General features: G+C 32.7%; 1 protein-coding gene across 1 annotated transcript in view; it reads right to left on the minus strand.

Moving 5' to 3' along the window:
- LOC108917938 (myelin transcription factor 1) overlaps nucleotides 1–22,499 on the minus strand; it is a 192,210-nt gene extending 169,711 nt beyond the window's left edge. The window contains exons 1-2 of the mRNA XM_018724754.2: nucleotides 22,496–22,499; nucleotides 14,082–14,128 (exon numbers count right to left, since the gene is read on the minus strand). Of these exons, the coding sequence (XP_018580270.1) occupies nucleotides 14,082–14,128; nucleotides 22,496–22,499 (51 nt within the window). The remainder of the gene's footprint in view (nucleotides 1–14,081; nucleotides 14,129–22,495) is intronic.
- Nucleotides 22,500–22,766: the final 267 nt, after the last annotated feature.

Raw genomic sequence — 22,766 nt, forward strand, 5'->3', positions numbered from 1 at the left:
ATAAATTAACTGTCAACATTAAACAAGAAAAGACGAATACTAAATAAATCACATGGTCATTGGCCAATTGAAAAAATTCCTATACATTTTTTGCATTTTTCTTCATTTAGGCAAATAAAAAATATTAATTCTATTTAAAAAAAAAAACTATGTTTATGTAATATTGGGAAAACTGCCTTTTTAAAAAAAATCTGAGTACGCCAATGGCTTCCCCATAAAAAATAGAATAAATAATGTTCAAACTTTTTTCTTCTAAATTTAATGATAACGGAGAGAGAGAGAGAGAGAGAGAGAGAGAGAGAGAGAGAGAGAGAGAGAGAGAGAGAGAGAGAGAGAGAGAGAGAGAGAGAGAGAGAGAGAGAGAGAGAGAGAGAGAGAGAGAGAGAGAGAGAGAGAGAGAGAGAGAGAGAGAGAGAGAGAGAGAGAGAGAGAGAGAGAGAGAGAGAGAGAGAGAGAGAGAGAGAGAGAGAGAGAGATGAATGTAAATGGACTATTTAAAAAAAAAAACTGTATATCTAAAACTAATCAGGTTAGCCAAGATCTTTTGATACCAGCGAAGTAAACTCGAAAGAAGACGACGGAACATCGATATCAGATTTTTTGTATCTATTCAATAAAGTAATTTTTACTACACTTTCTATTTTAATACAAAATAATTTGATCACACTTTCGATTTCACTTCTCCGTATAAATAATATTTAAAATTTTCTTTAGGTACTTAAAGTATAATAAAAAAAATCTAACTGGACAGTATATCTTAGGAAGATACTCTCCGCACTTCTTATTTTTGATGTTGAAACTTGTAAGCTGTTAGCTAAAATTATTACTGCACTTTCAATTTCAATTGTATAAAGTAATTTTTATCAGACCTTCGATTTTGTATCCTTACAAAGATTTTTTCTATTTTGTTTTCTATTTGAAAATATATAACAAAAAAAACTGAACCAATCGGATAGGAAAACACTTTTTATTACCGCCAAATTATTAACTAATATTTACTATACTTTCGATTTCATTTCTATAAAGCAAATTTTACTACACTTTCGATTTCGGATACCTACTAAGGTAATTTTTCTAATTCTCGTCTAATATTTGAAAAAAACTGAATACAAAAGTTAATCTAATCGGACTTGACACCTTAAAAATGTATTCTGGCAACGTTTATTTTTTACGTATAAAATCAAGATATAAAAGAATATTTATTGTACAATCGATTTCTTTCCTACTGAGTAATTTTCACTACACTTTCGATTTCAGTTTCTGCACAAGCACTTTTTTAGTTTTTATTCTGTTATTTGAAGAAATAAATCAATGAAATAATCCAATTGGACTTAAGTCCTTAGAAAAACACCCCCGCGAACAGGTGAAAAACATCTCCACAAATTTCCCGTCTGATCCGTCGAAGCAGAGCAATTTTTCTCCCCACGAATTACCTTTGTGAATAATTCCGCATCATTTGGTTGCCATTGAAAAGTAAACGACCTCAAGTACGTGCTCTCTGCTTTGGGGCGCCTATAAGGCCTAAAGCCCACCTATTTCATTTGTAGAAATAAGACGACAGCATTAAAGAGACAACAGATGGAAAGTGATGGGCTGGAGCCATAGGCGTGCGTAGTGATTAGAAGCTTAAATCTAGCATTAACTTCGTGCTACAGTTTTCACAAAATTTTATATAAAAACGTACCTTTCTTAGTTATAATAATACAATAATAGATGTCAATAACAAAATAAATCTTAAAATTGTTGTGAAACACTAATAAAAGAAGTAGTAATAAAAAATGAAAAATTTAAGATTTTGCAAACAAACACTTTACAGAAACAGAAAATGCCATCATATGATGTATCAATTTTGTGAAAATATGATTTTTCCTATTTTTTGAATTCTTCTAAATTTGCCGAAAATTGACACGCCTAAAAATTGTGATAAGAATTACGTGATCTGATAGTGTGATAAATATTTCAAATTATTAAAAACTATAAGTTACATGATTTATAATACACCGTGCCACATTTTTTTAAACAATTTTTTTCAAAAGTTTTAAAACGATCTATTTCAGATCTTTTCATTTTTGATCTTTCTTACAAAAAATATAAATAATTTAATTCGGGATGCCAGGTTAGATGATGTGATTTGTGGAAGTTTGTGCATTTAGAACTATTTTTTCAAGAAACTGTAAAGACAAATACAATCAGTTGTATGACTCTATAACAAACATAAACAATTGTAGCTTACGATTCGATTCATGAATAAGTTGTTATTTGTATTGGCGTTTCATTGTGATTACATTTAGCGTACTTTAAGTTTACACAAAGGGACTAGACGCTTTTATTGGCTGCTGTTGACACTGCCAACTTAGCAACATAATAACACTTGAGAGAAATACTATGTAATAAAAGTTAATAGTTCTGAAGCTACCAGTAAAGATGTCATTATTCCACTAGTTTCCAATAAAAACTTGAAGTAAAAGAAGTAATTATATATCATTTTTTAGTATTATTTTGTCAGTATTTTGATTATACAATAATTTAATTTGTTTTGAGAACGATCTACTTACACTGTTATTCAAATCCTGACGAATTCATGACATTGTAAGCATGTTTTTGAATTAGATGACAGATTGCCAAAAATTTTGAGATTTTTAGTTGAAAAAATATATTAATACCTATCTTGGTAGGACAGAATGATATTAAGACTAATTTTCTATTAATATGAGACAGAGTGGTACCTGCGCTTTTAACTGGTTTGAACTGATTGAGTTACTACTTTTTTTTCTATTATAGTATCGTTTCAGTGGTGGAACTACCATACAACAAGAAAAATGGGTCCGCAAACGAAAAATGTAATGTATGAAAAAAATTAAAATAAGGCAAAAAGTCGAATGAGATATTCAAAGTGCCTTCCTTCATTTTACGGCAACCACGATATTCCCGTCGCAAATCTCGTAACTCTTTCAAAAACTGCAGGTCCTCAACTTCATTCACAAGCTTAGCATACACTCAAAATTTTAAATATTTCGGAAGAAAAAATCAAGGGAGTTTAATTCGGGCCACCTTGTAGGCCATGGCCTATTTGCAGACTCCTATTCATTAAACTTTTGTGCATATTTTCGACTATACTGTTTCCACAGCCCATTTCAGTTTGTGACATACTTTCTTGAACACTGCATGATTTCCTCCTAAAGAAGAAATAGCATATTCAATGATCATTAGTTGTTTATTTTATTAAGATAGGATGCTTGTTCTATTTCTTTCTTTTTGCTGAAATACCCCTTAACCCCGTCGATGTGCCCCAATAAGTACACGTTCGCGTGTCCTAGGCCTATCATCCTCGTAATGTTCGATTTGTCCCGCCGCGCGGGTGTCTCTCCAAATGGAGATGGAGTGGGTGCGAGGGAGCGGTCCGGGGACGGCGTTGTTTCGCACACGGAAGCCTCCTAGGGCTCCAGACGCCCTGATGAAGACAACTCGCCCGCTTGGGACCCGCCACTGAGGCCGACACGACCCCGTACCAGGTCTAGAACGAGAGAAAACCATGTCGTTACACACCGGGCACTACGATATTTCATTGCCGTTTCTTCATCTCTGTGGTGCTAATTGATAGCGACAAGTCTTAGATGGCTGTGACGAGTCGAAGTCGAATAATTACCTATGCGACATGTAAACCTTTAAACTTATGAGCAGATATTTCGGTATAATGTCGGTGACATTTTTTTATCAAACACAAGGCGTGTGTTTCAAATGCCAAACATTTACAGGCGTTTTTTAGTTTAAACTAATACAAAACAAGAAAAAAACAATTCAATTTTGACGTCTTAAGGCTACTTCGGAACTGCAAACAATTTTCACATACCAATCCTTTTAAATAAATGCCTGATGCACAAAAACATTTGCCCGTAAAAAATTTTATTCATTCGTTTTTTTTTCTATTTATGGAAATTTTACTGAGAAAAGATCCTTCAGTTTAAAGGGTCAACAAGGATCATTTTTTATAAGAATATCACACTGAAAAAGAAAAATAGAAAATACAAAATACACATCTCTTGTCCTTTAAAGAATGGGCCAAAGGGGGAAGGTCAATTAGGCCGGTTTGTGGCCCCCTTCATTTTTGGCCATTTTTTTAATTATTTATATCCAATAACTAATCGATTCTACTCCAAACGGGACCTTCCCCCTTCTTCCTAGTCAGGATCAAGGTCAATTAGAGATCAGATTGAGAAAAAGTGCATTAAATCAAAGGATCTCGGAGTTTAGGGTTTTTTGGGTCGTTGAGTCCGAATCGGAGGTTAGTTTGTCTGTATCAGGTCATTTTAATGTTGTTTCAAGGTCATTTCAAGGTCAAATTGAGAAAAAGCCGAGAAATCAAGTACGAACACATGTTATACAGGATCTTGGGGTCGCTGAGTTCGAATCCTGGATAAGTTAGTGTGTGTCAGGTTATTTGAAGGTCGTCTCAAGGTCATTTCAAGGACAAGTTGAGAAAAGTCAAGCAATTAAGTCTAACCGCCTTTTATACACGTATTTGAAGTTGCTGAGTTCAAATCTGAGGTCAGTTTGTCTGTGTCAGGTCGTTTGAAGGCCATTTGAAGGTCATTTGAACGTTAATTCATGGAATAAACCCTGAAATCAATTACCGTTCTTATAGTCGCTGAGTCCGAATCGGAGGTCCATTTATATGTATTAATGAAGGTTATTCCAAGGTTGATTTGAGAAAAAGGACTTCTGGTAGGGTCAGTGAGAGACGATTTCAGACGTGAAATCACAGTAAATGATGTAGATCCCTTAACATATCGCCAAGATATGCCTGAAAATCGTTTTTATTTTTTTAACTTCAACACCCTGTATCTCGAAAACTATGCGTTTACGAGCAACATTGTATATGACTTTTCCCCCATTAATTTTCGTCGTAGAGTCTGTTTTCATCAACATTTAGATCCGGTGGTGCAAACTAAACAGAAAATTGTTCTTTGCAGACATTTTTCTTAATGAACTTATCCCAGTAATATAATGTATAAGATACACGACATGAACTATGTACACATAAAGCTGGTTGTATATGATGTTCCCACTTGCTAAATCAACGACTGATTGGTCGAGAATGCGAATATGAACGCAGATTTGCCGGAATACCCATATTTTTCAAGTGTAAAAAATGCCGTATCGTGTGGGCGGTGCATATCGATTCGAAGACATATCTTCACTTGCCAAATATTTACCAAAGCTATACAAACGGCACATCGCATGGACTATTCAACAAGGGAATGTTATTCAGTGCGATGCTTCTCTAAAGAGACGGTAAAAAAGAACTCTTCAAAGAAAACGAATCTGTCCAAATGTACGAAAACCACATCAGAAGTGGTTGACATTCGGACAATTATGTAAGTAGTCGTGTGTAGGACATTTAGGAACATTTGATATTTCCAATGTTACGCCTACGAAGTACTATTTGGAACTGATCAGCTGATATTTTGTAAAAGATCATAGAACCATTCGTCAAATGAGTGTCATTGACACTTTTATTTGTTTTGTCTTGCAAAAGTGTAACAACGGCAACTTTTACTCCTGAAGAATATACAGGGTGTTAGAAGTTTGACTATCTTAATTTTAACAGACGATAGAATACATTGAAATAAAACAAAAAAAAACTTATGAAAAGGGGCCTAAACTCAACCATTTTCAAGAAAAAAATTATCAAAATCTCCAACTTTATGTACAAAAGTTCGATTAATTAAAGAATATTGACATAACTGCGTGCATAGAATACCATAAAATACAGTGTTTATCTCTTTTTTGATCTTCTTTATGCTTAACTCTAAAAAATAATTAGCGTTGTAACAAATTCAAAATTCGATAAAATTCACATCGAGCAATATGACAACGGCACGGCGGTTTATTAACACGGGGTACTAAGATGTCCAGCAACTATCAATACGCAATTCAGTTGGTATCTGCATTCGACCGTGTCGGAGTATTTTTTGCGTACCACTATTTGCTTTTCTTGAAGTGTTTTCCAGAGTGTGCGCAAAAAATTTGAGCATATGTTGTAGTTTGTTTTGTACTTGTGGGTTTAAAAATTACTGAATTTTGCTTTTTTGTAAGTACCTAAATTATTTTTAATACGTATGATTATTTGGACGACGTGAATCTTTGGGTACTTCAAATACGTAATTTGATTAAAAGTTAAGTTCCCGTTTTAAGAGATTCATAATTACTAAAATTCGAGCTAAAATTTACTTACTTTACACTATCTTTGTACTACAAAATCGATAGATTTTATTTTATTTATTTAAAAATTGGAAAACAGTCTTGAAATTTACTAAATGTCTCACAATAACAGTTGTTTAAATTTTTTCCGTAGGACAAGTCTGCCGCGTTTACCCGTGGCGTGCATCAGCAAGTTAAGCGCTGTTGTCACGTTGTGATGAAACTCCCCAATATTAATACAGCTGTATTTTGAAAACTATTAATCTTACGCCCCTGTAATATACAACTTTTTTGTTCATTTATAATTACTCTATCTCATGCTGAAGTCATGACAGTCAAACTTTTTACATCCTGTATAATACATAATAATTACGTACGGTGCTGTACAGGCAAAATAACGTTTTTAGCTCATTTTTTCACAAAACACCTGTAGGCGTTTGCTCATTACATTTATAGTTTAGCCGTTAGTTAGAATATTTTTTATCCGAGACACGACGTAATAAAGTAGGCGTACGGTATGTTAAGGCTCTATCGATTGCGAAAATGTACATTGGAGTAATATTTAAAAACGCGCAAATAATCAGATCAACTTGCATGGAAGATTCTCTAATTATGCCGACTGAACGTGGGGATGTTAGAAAATTCGCTTGTTAAAATTATGTTTAATGCCTTGCGTCTGACGTACAAGCGAAACTTTTAATGGCCTTTCGAACGGGCGATATTTAGAAAAATAATGAGCTGAAAATAGAAATTTAATGGAAATGAAAGTATTATTATACTTACCTGTACACTGTGCCTTTTAGTAGAGCCCGAGCCAACATCTTGGTAAATATTTCTTAAAATTTAAATTACTGATTGCATGATGACTGATTTATTCGTAGTAAGATGTAGATATAGTAGTAAAAAATAAAGAAAACTCTCTGAATCATAAATTTTAAGGAAAAATTTCTTAGGTAAAAATAAGCAAATGGGTAATTACAGGGTGCTCTTTAAGTACGTTCTCACAATGAAGGGAGTGATTCCTTTGATTAAAAAATTCACATAAACTCATGTAATTTTCGAACAAATTACAAAGGAAATGACGGCTACAAGTAGTGGAATTAATGTATTTAATTCAAAAGAAAGCTGAAAAACTTAACGAATACGTTTGTTTTGGCAATTTGAACCAAATTTAACTACATTAAATGTTGAAAGTGTCCACCATTAACACAGACCTCTCTCTTCGACTGACGTCTACCTTCATAAAAACAGTCAATACTGCAAAACATTTTAGTGAATTTAACTATATCTACCAGAGTCGGTACAAAACTATAAAAATAATAATAATTATATATTATACACTGTGTCCGAAAAGTCCCGGAACAGCAAGATATCCAGATTAATAGTTAGTTTTAGGTAAAGTTCATATATATTTCAGAAAATACATTCCTTTTGTCATTTTTTGACATGAAAACAAAGCTCCCCCATTTTTTTTTAATTGCACAGTATAACTTGTGGTACGTCATTTGAAAGATAGGTAATTTCATTCACAGTAATGTAAAGTGTTCTGGAAAATTTTAGAAAACAAAGGAGGTACAGCTATTTTTTCTTAAATACACACGCTTATTAAAAAATATAATCGAAAAAATAACAATTATGCGATTATACTTTGAATAAAAAAATTATTTTAATAAATGTTCAAACTGTCCCCCACCCTCAATTTGGCAATATCCCAACCTATAGTAGAACGACGTCACAACGTTTATTAAAGTTTCTATACTAATTTTTTGCGATTCCTCAAATATTCTGTGCCTCAAGTCATATAGATTTAATGGCTTTGTTTTATAAACATTATTTTTTAAATGTCCCCAAAAGAAGTAATCTAAGGGTGTTATATCAGGAGAGCGTGCTGGCTATTCAATAGCACCCCTTCTCCCAATCCATCTATTCGGAAACATTTGATCCAGGAATTGCCGAACAGCAATAACAAAATGAGGTGTTGTACCGTCCTGCTGGAAGCATATTCTGTCAAAATTGTAAAGTTTTGTAAAGCAGGTACAATTTGTTCGTACTTTTGGATACTTAAGTTACCATCAATTACAAACAGAACCATAATGGTAGTACCAATAATACCAGCCCACATATTTATTGTTTGAGGTCCTGGGTGTGTTCTTCTCTCATCCAGTGAAGATTTTGATCACTCCAATACCTCAAATTGTGACGATTGACTAAACCATTAACAGTAAAAGTACATTTGTCGGAAAAACAAGTATTACATAAATATAAAGTTAGGGTCTTGATCAACTTTTGCCATTATTGTTTCACAGAAATCAATCTGTCGATCATAATCATCTTCACTTAACTCTTGCAGTAAATATATTTTGTAAGGTTTATAAGAGTTTGTTTTTAAAATTTGGCAAGTAGATGATCTACTACCTGCATCGTGTTCTCTAGCAGCCTTACGTATAGAAGTATGAGGATCTTCCACAAAACTCTGCAATACTTTAACAGCGTTATTGTCATTAGTTGCAGTTTTTGGGCGTTCTTCAAACCTGTACACAGTTGATTTTGATACTGGCGTTCTGTTTAAAAACGTATCATTAAATAAATGAACCACTTGATCGAATGACCTTTTGAGATCGCCATATCCTCTCATCATCAAAATCGTTTTATTCTTTCTCTTTCATTTAGAGCCCCATTTGATTAAATATTTAATGAACAAGTTTGACAAATCGATTTTTTTTCCATGATTATTACCCAACACTCTTTATTTAATTAAATAACTTTTTGAATTGGGGTTTAATGTTGGTTCCGTTAGAAAATAGCTGTAACTAACTCCTTTGTTTTCTAAAATTTTCCCGAAAACTTTACATTACTGTAAAGAAAATCTTTCAAATGACGTATCACAAGTCATAAAAAATGTAAACAAATGTTTACACGTCAAGAAATGACAAAAAGAATGAATTTTCTGAAGTATATTTTAAATTTACCTAAAATTCACTACTAATCTATATATCTTGCTGTTCCGGGACTTTTGGGACACAGTGTATATTATTTAACACAAAAATAATGTTTGAACATTAATGTTTCACCTTATTTATAAAACAATGTGTTTAAAACAAACAAATTTCAAATTATAAATAGTTTTTTGCATTCCAAAACTATGTAAATTTTTAATCAATCCTTATTTTCCACTCCTGACATATAAAAAATATTACTATGTACCCACAAAACAAATATCAACAGTTACACAGAAATTGTGGCCTATAAATAATAGGTATATCCTAATTTGACCAAGGAAGGAATCTTTTAATCTACACTCAATATATGTATTATTGTTTTTGATTTCCATCAGGATAATCCGATATCCGTATTATTAGGCCAAGAAACATATAATTGGACGCGACTTTTTGTTTCGACAAGCTGAATTTATCACTATAGATGCTAAATATTATGTACATATTAGTTTCCACAGTCATAAAAATGAGGGGAAGATTGTTTACAGGGTGGTTAATTGTATTATTTTTACGTAAATTCCCGTGTTTCGCTTATAACTTTTTTTCGTTCATTTTCACGAGAACACAGTAAAGTACTTTTTTTCGTCTTCGAAAGACCTACAAAACTAGCCCTCGAGCGTCAAGAAATATTGATTAGATCAAAAGTTATAAACAGAAGAACTTTATTTATGACTTTTGAATTAAACATTTATAAACTGCGTTATTATTACCAGAACGTTTTGGCATCGCATCCTCTCATTCCTTATCACTGTCTAATAACTCACATGAAATCTGGAATCGGTAAGTTGAATAGTTTACAAGTTATGGCCTTATAAACAAATTAACTAATTATTAGCCTGGACGATCCCGAGCATCTTCCACACTCGCACTGATTTTTTTCATGGTATGAAATCTATAAATTTGTTTTTAATTTCAAATTTGCAACCTGAAAACTTTTTTATTTTTTAGCCTTAGTTGCAAAATGAAATATACGACGCACGCGCGCGATATGTATTATTTTCAAGCGAATTTCCCTTTTTTAACGGCAGGACTATGAATATTATCGTCCATAGACCGTCATTTTCTTCGGACTTAACAATATTTCTTATTCATACATACTTCCACAAATAAAATATTTTTATCTGGGAGAGTACTCGGGTTGCCGGTTATGACAGTATTTTTTTTGCCGCTACCAACCTAATTTGTTTAACAATAGGCCGTCAACTTTGACAGTCTGTAACTCCGTTGTTTTTCAACGAATCTTGACGATTTTTTTTTTAACTTAAAGCTCTTTTCTCTATATGGTCATTTCCCAGCTCTATTTCCTAGCCTATTATAACCACCGTAGCACCACGTGAAGCTGTCCATACGCTACACGATGATCATGTAATGGGACCATGGGAATAATAAAAGACGTTATGAAATGGAAAGTAACTGAGTGAAAGTGTTAAAATGTTCAATATTAAGCAAAGAGGTAGGTACTCAATAATTTTACTCAATGGTTTTACTGAAAACTTTTAATGTGTTTGACTTCATTTAATATGATTTGTTATAACAATTTTTTAAATTTTTTCGAACTGGCCAGATTTCTGAAAAAAGTATTTTTTTGAAAATCGCTTAAAAACAAATACAGCTCCGCTCATAATTAGTTCAACATGTACATTTAGAAGGTCGACATTTATGAAAAAAAAGTCAATCGATGAAAATTTAAAGACAAAGCCACAGCGTAGGCCTTGATTTAGGATAAATTTCAGGGGTCAAGTAAAAGTATGAAGTTTTTACCCCTTCCTAAGATTTCTCGTCAAATTAAACAAAACGCGGTCAAAAGTTGACGAAAACCGATAAAACTCATCAATGACAGCATTTAGGTGCAGCGCACTCCAACATTTATGTGGGCGACCCGGACGACCCATACAATAGAAATAAACCCACTCTCGCTGCCCCTTAAATTGTTTATGTGCTTGACGAGGACAGCGCGAAACTCGATGGAAAGATCATTACTTCCGGCCGAGAGTATCGGCGGCTAAAATCTGGCGCCCTCGACTGGCCCTTGGAACACCACTCGAAGTCACGTTCTCCAGATGAACAAAACGTGTCCGAAATCGGATATAAAAATTATTTTCCCCCGGGACCAGAAACTCCCATAAAGTTAATTCGCGGACGTAGCGCCGCGTCTTACAGGCCGTTCAATCTGCTGGGTTATTGTTTCTGGGGATGTTTTGTGCGCTCCTCAAAAAAAAAAAAAAAAAAAACAATGAGGGTGAAAGATAAAGATCTTGAAACAGTGCTCCACAGATATAATAGTAATCGTAGAACATCCTTTCGGTTTGAAAGTTGAAACAGATGAAGCAAAATTGATAATTGTCTTTGATTATTATTTACTTTATTATGAAAACTGTGTATAATATTGACGCTAGAATTTATACAGCAGTCTGCAGAGTGGAGCCTGTTAGTGTTCGTTCGTGCAAAATAAGCATGATGTCCTTTGATCTTTAGAAACACATGTCATAGGTTTATTTTCACAAATTTCTTCGTAAAAACTCAATTTTTTAAACCGTTTTTCATGATTTTCATACCCCGCCGCTGGACAGGCTAATTTAACCTTAAACAAGGGCGTGCGCTAGCCGCAAGCGCATATCCATTTGGGACCTACCCATGCATTGTTGTTAAATCTTATCTGTATTAGCTCATATACCTGTTTTTTTTCTTATTATACAGAAATTTAACAACGGAGATACACTTTACAAATAAATAACTTTATAAGGTTACATACTTACTCTATATTAAATACCACCATAGAATGTTACTATGAAATTAAATTTAATAAAACATAACAATGCAATATATAAATTCTATTTCGATTCCAATAAAAAACTAATACTTCACACAGATCGCAAAGTTTTCTATCGTCTCTAGATCAGTATCAGAAGTCATTAACACTAAGATTAATTTGTAATTAAATACAGTTCTTTAAAAAATAGTAACAAATAATTTTTATTGTAAACTTGAATAGATTTTTTTAAATATTTCAAATTTATTCAGATTAGTAAGTATTTTTATTTATTATTTATGATATTATATGTATTTTTATAATATATATTTTTATATTTTTATATTTAATATTTTTATTTTTTAATTGCGTATTTTTTTCAACAAAAACTTTTTATACAGGGTGTGTCATGTAACAGTGGTCAATACCAACTTTCTTATTTTAAATGCAACACCTTGTATATTATTCAATATTTGGATTCTTCAGAAAACTCTAGACATATTTCATGTACAATGTCCTATGCCTATCCTCAACTGTTTCGGAAATATTAAGGGTTTTCAGATTTATTATAAAAATTAACATTAAAAAAATAAAATTATTTGATTATAGAAATTCGCTTTAACACACTAAAAAACTAATAAGTACCTAATACTGTTTATTTATTGATAATGTAAAGAAGCAAAAAAAAAACATTAATGTCAATGTAGGAGATGTTCAGAATGCTCGCCGCGAATGTCTTGGCAACATCCTAATCTAGAATAGAAATCCTAAATAGAAATTTCTTCCAACGTTACTCAACATCTCAGGCGTGACCGATTTAATCGCAAGAGTTATTCGTCTTCTTAAGTCAGCGAAGTCGAGGGGTTTAGTTTTGTATATAATACTTTTGACATATCCACAAAAGAAGAAGTCAGATCAGGTGATTGTGCTGGCCATTCCATCCATCCTCGCCTCCCTATTTGAAATATTCGGTTCAGGTACTGCCGGACATTATTTTGGCAATGGGGCAGTGCTCCATCTTGCTGAAACCATATCATATTCGCTGGAACTTGTGGGTTTGTTGGATCAGGATATAAGTTTGTCAAAGTTGCCAGGACATTATTTTGAAGTAGTGGTAAATAATTATCGCCATTCAAATTGCCATCAATGAAAAAGGGACTTATGATATGATCTTCAACAATTCCTGTCCAAACAGTAACCTTTTAGGGTATTACGTATGTTCTTCTGGATTAGTGAAGATACACACTGTATAGCAGCAAAAATAATTATTTTAAAATAGATCAGTTTTACTTACAGGAAGTAACGTATACCTGCCCACATACCAATATTAGTTAATATTTAATAAATCATGCAGAAAACACTGAAACCGCTGGACCGTTCGTCGGTTGTGTCTCACCTACGATATACTGATGAGGAGCAATAAGTCCGAAACCGGTCTATGTCTGCTGGGTTAAACTGATGAACGATCCTAGCTGTTGTACTAGGTGTTGCGAGTATAATTCAATGCCGGTCGGGGCATATAGCCCGCGGAGTAGTTGTATCTCGCAACATTGGCAATCATGCAGAAAATGTTAATTTTTAGAAGACGTGACATTTATAGATTATACGTTTATTATTACATCGCCATCTTTTTCTAATTCATCTAGGTAGTTTATTCTCTATTTGTTAACAGTAATATGTCATGTTATAAATTGTAGAGTTTCAGAACCACTTTAAGACGATATGTTACTTGTATGATGCGTCTGCATTTACTAATGTTATAATATGTTAACAAGATTTTCAAGTAAAATGAAAAAAAAAAAGTAAAAAATTACTCCAGAGAATGCCCAGAATCTATCAGGCTGTCATTATACATAGATCTAAAGGTGGCCACATATGCAGATGAAAATAAATCATAAATGAATGTCTTGTTTAATAAATGATGATTTCTTTTTATTTTGTAGTTTAAATATTGTTATAACTTATTCTATAAAGTATTTTCATAAATTGCCGTTCCATTTTAAAATAATTAAGAATATATTGAATATTCCCACTGCTTCCCCCATATAATCGATGTAAGAAGAATCATATTTTAAATCCTTGCTTATTATTACATATTGGTTGAACTACATTCAATACGTTCTTTTTTATCTCACCTTGCTCATTTCCCTCGAGGTCGAGGGTCTTCCTGGTGCCGTTAGATCTGAAAAAAGGAAGAAGTATTTAAATACAAGAAGAAATACTGAGAAAAGTAGATTTGATAAAAAAATAATATTCTGAAGCATGGTAATAAGAATTTGGTCATTTATTTGTCTGTGTATTTTATCATCGGTAAAAAAATGCTTTATTATCACAGGTTTTTAATTATGATATCTTGTTTCAAAGGAATGTGGCAAGAGTCAGAACTGCTTTGGTTTAAATGAAAATGAGAAAAAAAAACGTATAAACGAAAGACAAAAGTACATGAAATTAAGCTTAATTTTTAACGTGCAGTCATTAACCACTACTTGCAACTTTGCAATAAATGCAATACGCGACGGGTCAAAGATCCTAGATCAGGTCGTCCGTCCGAGCAATGACAATACATTTTTCCAACTCGGCAAAACTTACATTATTGTAATTATACAAATTAAAATTAGTCTTAACTCGAAATGTCTTTCAATTAACATCGCTAATACCTCAACTCTAAAAGACAGTACTACATTAAAGACCACTTTCGTCTTTAAAACGTAAAATTTATTTCACCGCTTTCCTTGTTTATTTAACATATGTTTTGGTTTGTATGGTTTTACCACAGACAATATAGCGTATCGCTACAGACTGCTACTTAAATGCTGGAAATTGGCAACCCGAAATGGAAGCAGGGTCTCCTTAGCCGGCTTCCAGCTATAAAATTTAGCGTGGTAACTCTTCTATTTGGTAATAGGCGGCAGTTCCAGGGATGGCTTAGTTGCCAAATAATAACTGCTAAATAAATTTAATGCTTTCAATTATGTAATTAAAGAGATATGGAACTTATCTTGTGTTTGGAAATCACATTTGCCTTAAATGTTAAATAAAATAAATAAAGTTAGAATTAAAACTATGAATTTACCTAATTAATTATTTATTTTATATCACCTTGGAATGGGAAAATTCAAAAACTCGAAATAAAGGTTTTTAGATTTGTGCGTCGACTTCCAATATGGTACGATATTAACACCTATGTTTAAAAAAATTGCATTATACAGGTTGTGTATCCTTAGATGGGTACTGCCTCTTATTGTTGATTTCCTGAGATAGGTAAAATAATTATTGACACAAGTGTTGCATATTATGGATGTCATTGGTAGTGCCTCATATTTGCGACACAAGGTGTTCAAAAAAATTAACACAATTTAAAATTCCTGGAATCTCAAGGAGTAGTTGAATACGAAATTTATTTAAAAAAAACCAACAAATCATCAATCAATGCAGAGATAAGATAATGCGTTCGCTACGGCTGTTGCAATTTTTGACTAATTTTTTTGTTTTTCGACATATTGACTTCGGACCGTTTCCATTCAACGCAGAACGGACAATCAGTACCAGAGTAGTGGGAAGATTTTTTTTAATTATTTGTTCAATTCAATGCACCGTTTCCGAATTATAAGACCTTTTTACTGTATCACCTCACACACCTCTTCTTTAAAAAATTTATTTTCGACATACGGACTTCGGACCTTTTGCATTCAACGCAGAAGGAACATACAGAACCCGGGATTGAGGGATAGACATTTTTCAATTATTTTTTCGATTCAACGCACCGTTTCCGAGTTATAAACACTTTTTTATCCTATGATGTCACACACCGTTGGTCCCGATTTTTTTTTTTGACATGCGGGTTTTGATGTTTTTCACTCGTTCACCATGGGAGATTTATTTGTTCACCATGGGAGATTTTTTGATACTTAAGAGTCTAAGCAAATACTGTTTTTTTTTTTTTCATATATTGTGACACCCCGCTCTGCGTCACCCACCGAGTGTTCTACTCAGAACCAAGGGGAAATTTGCTTATATTTCCAGCCATTTCCGAGTTACGACCAAAAACCGTTTTTTTCTTCTTATGCTGTGTGACATCATAGATAGATAACGAAGGCTAAAAATACCACGCGCTCTACCCCACGCTCCCTCCCTAGGTGTCCTGAAATTGCTGGGGAGACTCCTGAAGCAGCAGAGAAAGAGAGAGAGAGAGAGAGATAAGCTCTCTATGAGGACAGAGTCACTCTATCTCTATCGCACACTATAACTCTATCTCTCTCGCACATAATCAGACAAAAACGACAGAAACGAACCTTCTTTTGAAAATACATGGGATTTATCATTATTAGAATAACCCATTTTAATTTAAAAAATTACAATGGGTTATTCTGATGACGAAAAATAAAACATAATTAACTGTATTATTCAAATAACAATAATGTGCAAAAGTTCTTCAGCAATATTGGCAAATTTATTTTGGAGGAAGAATCCCGTCAACGAACACTAAAAAATATTATTAGAAACCTTAGGTGGCCAGAAAACAGCCCCTATCTCATTCAGTCTTTAGACATATTTTTTTTTACCTGAAGATTTACAAGTATTGAAAGAAAAATACAGGACGAAATGCTTGATAATTTTGAATTTGTTTTCGAAGCAATTAATAGTAAATTAAAACATATTTTCAACTGTATCATCACAATCACTTGCATGTTGATTTGTAGAAATTGTAGGTATATTAATGTTATTTCGTTTTTAGGTATTCTCCTTATGTTGTTGTAAAGGTTATTTATAAAAATCGTTGTTTGTTATTTTCGAAATGATGAATATTCATTTTTTTAATGATTTTTTTTATTTTAAACATATATATTTTATGCCAGCAAATTTTAATGTCAAATGAAATAAAGGAAAAGTCGTACATTTGTATTTAAAGTTTCTTTCTATCTTTAATTATTAAACCTGTAAGTGGATGTCAAAATACAAAAAAAAAAACCTGTACCTACATTCCGCGACGTACTAATAACCCACCTTGTATATTAAATAAATTTATCGTCATCATCAAATATTAAAAAAATTATATTACAAGCTGTTTAAAATATTATTACGAATTTTGTTTATTTGGAAATATATTTTCTGCAGTATTTCAATACCAAAAATTGAAAATAGTAGGTAGCTAATTAACGAAATTATGATTAAATAACTTAATTGTAACACCGCTGCAGAATATATGAAACTACATAGATATTCGTTGATTCTTTAAAAACATTTTTATCAATACCTATATCATACATTTAAATAAATACAGTAACGCAAAAAACAGATATTGATAAAAAAGTGTACAAAAGAAATCCGTAAGTACGCCTGGCAACATTACCAAAGTATTGTTTATATGTTGCTAGGATACGCGTAGATATGCGGGCCGCTGTATTTGATTCTTCCTAAAATTCTGCTGGTGGTGTACTCTACCGGCAATTCGGAAATTTAAAACTGTTGGCCTATTCCAGTAGAGGTCTGTAGCGATAGCTATTTTGTCTGTGGTTTTACTCTCAATATCGACAGTCAACAGAGATCCAAACTGAATTCGCTTGAATACGCCTAGTATATGCCTGAGATTTCCTATCGAACTGCTTGCGTTCGGTCGCTGACTTTTTGAAAAGTTTTTTGCTCTTTATTTTTATGTAGAAAATAGTAGTAGTATTTCAGTAGTTATACATACTCGTAGTGCTCGAAACTCTCGCTGTACACATTTTCAAAATTAATAACTGTGTGATAAATTCTAAGTGAACCACAAAATAGTGTTTTGTCAAACGCATTTCCCACTAACCCTAGACAAGAAAGAAAATGAATTGCTTCAGGTTTTGATGAGTTTTCTTTTTTTTTTGACTTGAAAGGACCATTTGGGCCTTGCCATATTCCGTTACTTTTTAATTTTCGATCATTTTGTGCCAGAAATATACTTAAAAAGTTTATTATGTTAGGACTATTTTTCCAGCAAGTGTTTTCTTGCTTTGTTGTTTAGATTTAGTGTATTACATATTAGCATATAAGAACGATTAGCACTATTGGCCATTGTAGGCTCTTCCAACGAAAACTAAGCTTTGATTTTACTTTAGCATTATTTTCTTTTTCGATAATTTACTAATTATTCTTCCATTAGTATTACTCTTTGATTGTGACGACTATATAAAAAGAATTTAAATCATTTATGATGTAGGTGCGAAAATGAAATTATACCGGAAGTCGCTTTGGTTCTCGCACATAAGAAAAATGAAAAAATAAACGAATTTTCTTGGAAATGTCAGTTACTTTGTGTGTAAACATTACATTTTAATAATAATATATCCCCATATTCATGTAAACAGGGTGATTTATCCAAAAAAAATTGGGAATACATGCGGCATGAGAAATGGAGTCAATACCGTAAAAAAAATGTAAAATATATAATAGTTTTCAGAAAACAAAGTTGTAGTACTTTCAACCATTACATAGTTGGACAACTGTCGTCTCTAGCGTCATTCGCAATCGCGTAGGAGCCACATGGCCTCAGCGACTCCGAAAACTGAAATCCGATTTTACAATCATCGCTGCGATAGTGTTTGCAATAGTTTTTTAGTAGTTCGTGTCAAAGCTGGCTTGCGTGTATAGCAACTCGGAGTTGATGGATATCGTTTTAACTTATGGCGCAGCAAGACAACATGTGTTTTATGGTGATTTGTGTTATGGCGATGCAAGACAACATTTGTGTTAGTTCATAGAAACTGAATTAGACGGACCCAAATATATTTGCACATAGTTGGACAAAAATTTGAACAGTTCTTGTAATATCAGGTATGTGAAATTATTTTATTAATTAAAACCACAAATAAATTTAATTATAGTCTGTCTGGAAATGAAAGAGAGTAATAAAACCCCGAGATAAGAACCGGCCATGGGCGTGGTAATATTTCGTTTCAGGTAATTATCGGGTAACACTAATGCTAACAAAAATGACAGGGATTGGAAAATCGACTATATACAGACTTTTAAAGGAAACAAAAAATGAACACAGGGAGGTCAACAAAAGTCGTTATAGATGATTTCTTCAAAAATGTCATTCGCAGAAAAGTACACTCATTTTATTTTAAAAAAGAAATACCAACGCTAAACAAAATTTTAAGTGAACTTTCAGAGAACAACGATTTGTCAAAAATCAGTAGAAACAAATTATGGGCCTTCTTACGAGAGTTGAATTTTTGCTGGGAAAAGCAGAACAGGAAGTCAGTTCTTATCGATAAAGATGAAATTATTTGTTGGCGAAGATCCTACTTAAGATCAATTAGAAAATTCCGTGACGAAGGGAGGAATATTTATTATCTAGACGAAACTTGGGTTAACGAGGGATATACTGTAACAAAAGTATGGCAAGATAAAAATGTAAAAAGTTTTCGACAAGCATTTTTGGATGGACTTTCAACAGGATTCAAGGCACCTTCAGGTAAAGGGCGAAGATTAATAGTGACACATATAGGTAGTGCCATTGGTTTTGTAGATGGCGGTTTACTTTTATTTGAATCTAAAAATACAGGAAGGTGACTATCACGAAGACATGAAGGCAGATGTTTTCGAAGAGTATTTTACACAGATGTTGGATCTTATTCCTCCGGGGTCTGTAATTGTCATGGATAATGCCAGTTACCATTCACGGCAGACCGAGCGGATGCCTACGATTGCTTGGAGGAGAGCCGATATAATTCAATGGTTATTCGGAAAAAAACATTTCTTTTGAAACAAATATGGTGAAAAGGGAACTTTTGACACTTTTCAATCTTAATAAAGATCAGAAACAATATGTTATCGATGAAATGGCAACAAATCGCCAAATAACGGTACTACGGTTACCACCTTATCACTGTGAACTTAACCCAGTCGAATTAGTCTGGGCGCAGGTAAAAGGAGATGTAGCGCGAAATAATACGACGTTTAAATTAAGTGACGTGAAAATTTTGTTAAAAAATTCCTTGGCAGGAGTAACTGCAGATAACTGGTAAAGATGTATACATCATGTACAAAGAGAAGAGGAGAAAATGTGGGAACTCGATAATTTAATTGACGTTACTGTGGAACCTATCGTTATCAATCTAGGAGACGAAGATAATTCATCAGAATATTCAGAGGATGAATTTTAATATACCTACTTTTTTATTTTCTTTATTGTACATTTATACAACACTACATTTACTCACCATAATTTGAATTTTCAAAATACATATATTTTTGTGTGGAATAAAAGTCTATTCATTAAATTTAAATAAATATTTTGATAATAATATTGAATAATTTTGTTTGAATTACTAAAAACCCTCTTAACCCGGTTATGATGCTTAAAGTAGCCTCATGTTTTGAAATGCTGTTTATATTGTTTACTTATAAGAGAAATGGACCGAGAAATTGAAGCGGCATAGACAAAGACGGATTGTCGGGGATTAAATTTTAGCTACCTGCTACAATTTGGTACAGTCCGATCGCACAAGTTTTTTTAAAAGTACACCTCATCCTATACCGATAATACATAATATAAAAATATTGAATATAAGCACCAGTACTACATTTATTTACGATTTGCATGCCTAATGAGCTTTTATTACTCTCTTTCATTTCTAAACAGACTGTAATTAATAACAACAATAGCGGCAAAACCAGTTGAGTTTGGTGATATAAAATAGATGCTATAAAATTCTACCTATTTCATTTCTTGCGAAATTCAATTCAAATTTTTGTCTGTTTTTATCACACTCTGCCGCCATGCCGGTCGCATTGTACGAGGTCAAGTTTTATAGTGAATCAGTTTCTACTGCCGTGTAGAAGTGTATTTTTAAATCATTTTCGAGCTGCCCTTTTAGGCTTTTTCTTTACAAAATTGTATTTGTAAGAGTCCCCTGTACATCCAATTTTTTTAATTTAATTTTAATCAATTCTTACTTATAGCTAAACATTTTTACTTTAATTTTATTATAAAACTTGCATCACTATGTTTGCTAACATGGAATATGTCAACAAAAATATATTTTTTGTTTTAGTTTCAAATTGAAGTTTAATTTTTTTTAAAAACATAAAAATTCATATATCCCGAAAACGATTACATTTTATGATTTATTTGATTGCGAACTAGCTCCACTATTACATCCCCAAGATATTATGTCGATTTACCTGTAACCCTGTACATTCAGAATATTATTAAAAGTATTATTACACATCAGTCAGTTCAAGAAAATACCCACCTCGAAATCGGCGGTCTAGGCCATGGAGAGCGGGGTCGCAAAGCGGCTTTTCGCCTCCACATTTTACCACTCATTCCGCCTGCTCGGTCCTTTTCATGCAAAAATATTGACACAACTTGCACTCCAAGGACCGAACTCGGGCCAGATTTTAAAACATTTAATGCTGTTTACCGGAGAGATATTTAAAAAGCTAATAAAACCGCGTTAATGATTAACAACGCGGGGAAATTTATAAAATGAGTTTATTCGTAGAGAGCGCCTCTAGGGAAGGCGCGAGGGTTGGGTAATATACGGGGTCGGTGGCGTTCCGGAACGCATTAGATGTTTCCTAATTTTCTTATCGAACTGATATTTTATAAAGGATATGTTGCGTTTTTGTATATTTTGTGAACGACATTGGAGAAAATTTTAGAATTTTAATTGGTACTTCTCTACTGGTTGACATAATTGTATTATGTCATGCCAGTTTACTGAATATTTACATTCAGCATGGTGTGAAATATTATCTTTATTTTTTGCATCTTAAGTAGTTTTTTCTTTTTTAAGAATTTTGCAAATAAAAAAAGTTAAATGTAAATTAAAAAAATTAAAAGAAAAATTAAAAATACTACATAAACCATTATTGCATGTACTTCAAAAAGTGCCTGTAGGATATTTAAACCATTTTACAAAATCTAGTGTAAAATGAGAGACAATTTTGCCAAACATTAAGAGTATCGTCTTGCGACTCAAAAACGAAAAAATAATAAAAGATACTAGATTCAGGCATAATGTCATTAATTTCAAGGGAAAATAGGGAAAAATGAGTAGAATACGAATACGCGATTAAAAAAAAATAAAATGCATATTTACGGTAAACAAAATGTTTTTCAAATCATTATTTGAATTCCTTTTCGGACCGCTTCTGACCAGAGACACAAAAGTTTATCGAGAGTGAATCTTGATCTACCGTAATATTCGGTCATTAACCTAGCTTTTAATGCGTTTTTAATCCGTAGTGAACGACAACGAATAAACGGAGCTTTTTACTTAGACACAAGAATGAATAAGATATTTTTTTACATTTTAATCGTTAACAAGTATTATTTATTTGTTAATAAAAACAAATGTATAAGGATAATAATTGTTTTACAAATGTTAGGTTATTACAATTTAGTATTTTTAATATTGTTAACGTTTTGACTGTATTATAATTGAATATGAGTTTTTAGGATTATATTGAATTAACTATTCAGTTTGTAGTACACTTGTGACTTATTGCTTTCCAAAGAGTAATGTGGTACCTACCTATTTAAAATGGCTAAAAAAACACTCACTCATCTGTCTATAGTTGGCACTTTGTTAATAAAATTGGGATCCGCTGCACTTTGGTTTTGAAACCAATTGCAAAATTCAAGACGACTGGGGAAATCAGCTGTTTTGCTTCAACGTTCGAACGCTCTATAGTCCGATGACGCGTTCCCTGTTGCGAAATAGGGCGCCGAATTAACGGGAGTTGAGTAAAAGGTTGAGTACAAATTTATTTTCGATTTTCTGTTTTTATTTTCCCTTCCCAATAAAAGGTTAAAATTAATAACATTATCACTG

This window comes from Anoplophora glabripennis, unplaced genomic scaffold (genome assembly GCF_000390285.2).
Source record: "Anoplophora glabripennis isolate ALB-LARVAE unplaced genomic scaffold, Agla_2.0 scaffold12, whole genome shotgun sequence".
NCBI lineage: Eukaryota > Metazoa > Arthropoda > Insecta > Coleoptera > Cerambycidae > Anoplophora > Anoplophora glabripennis.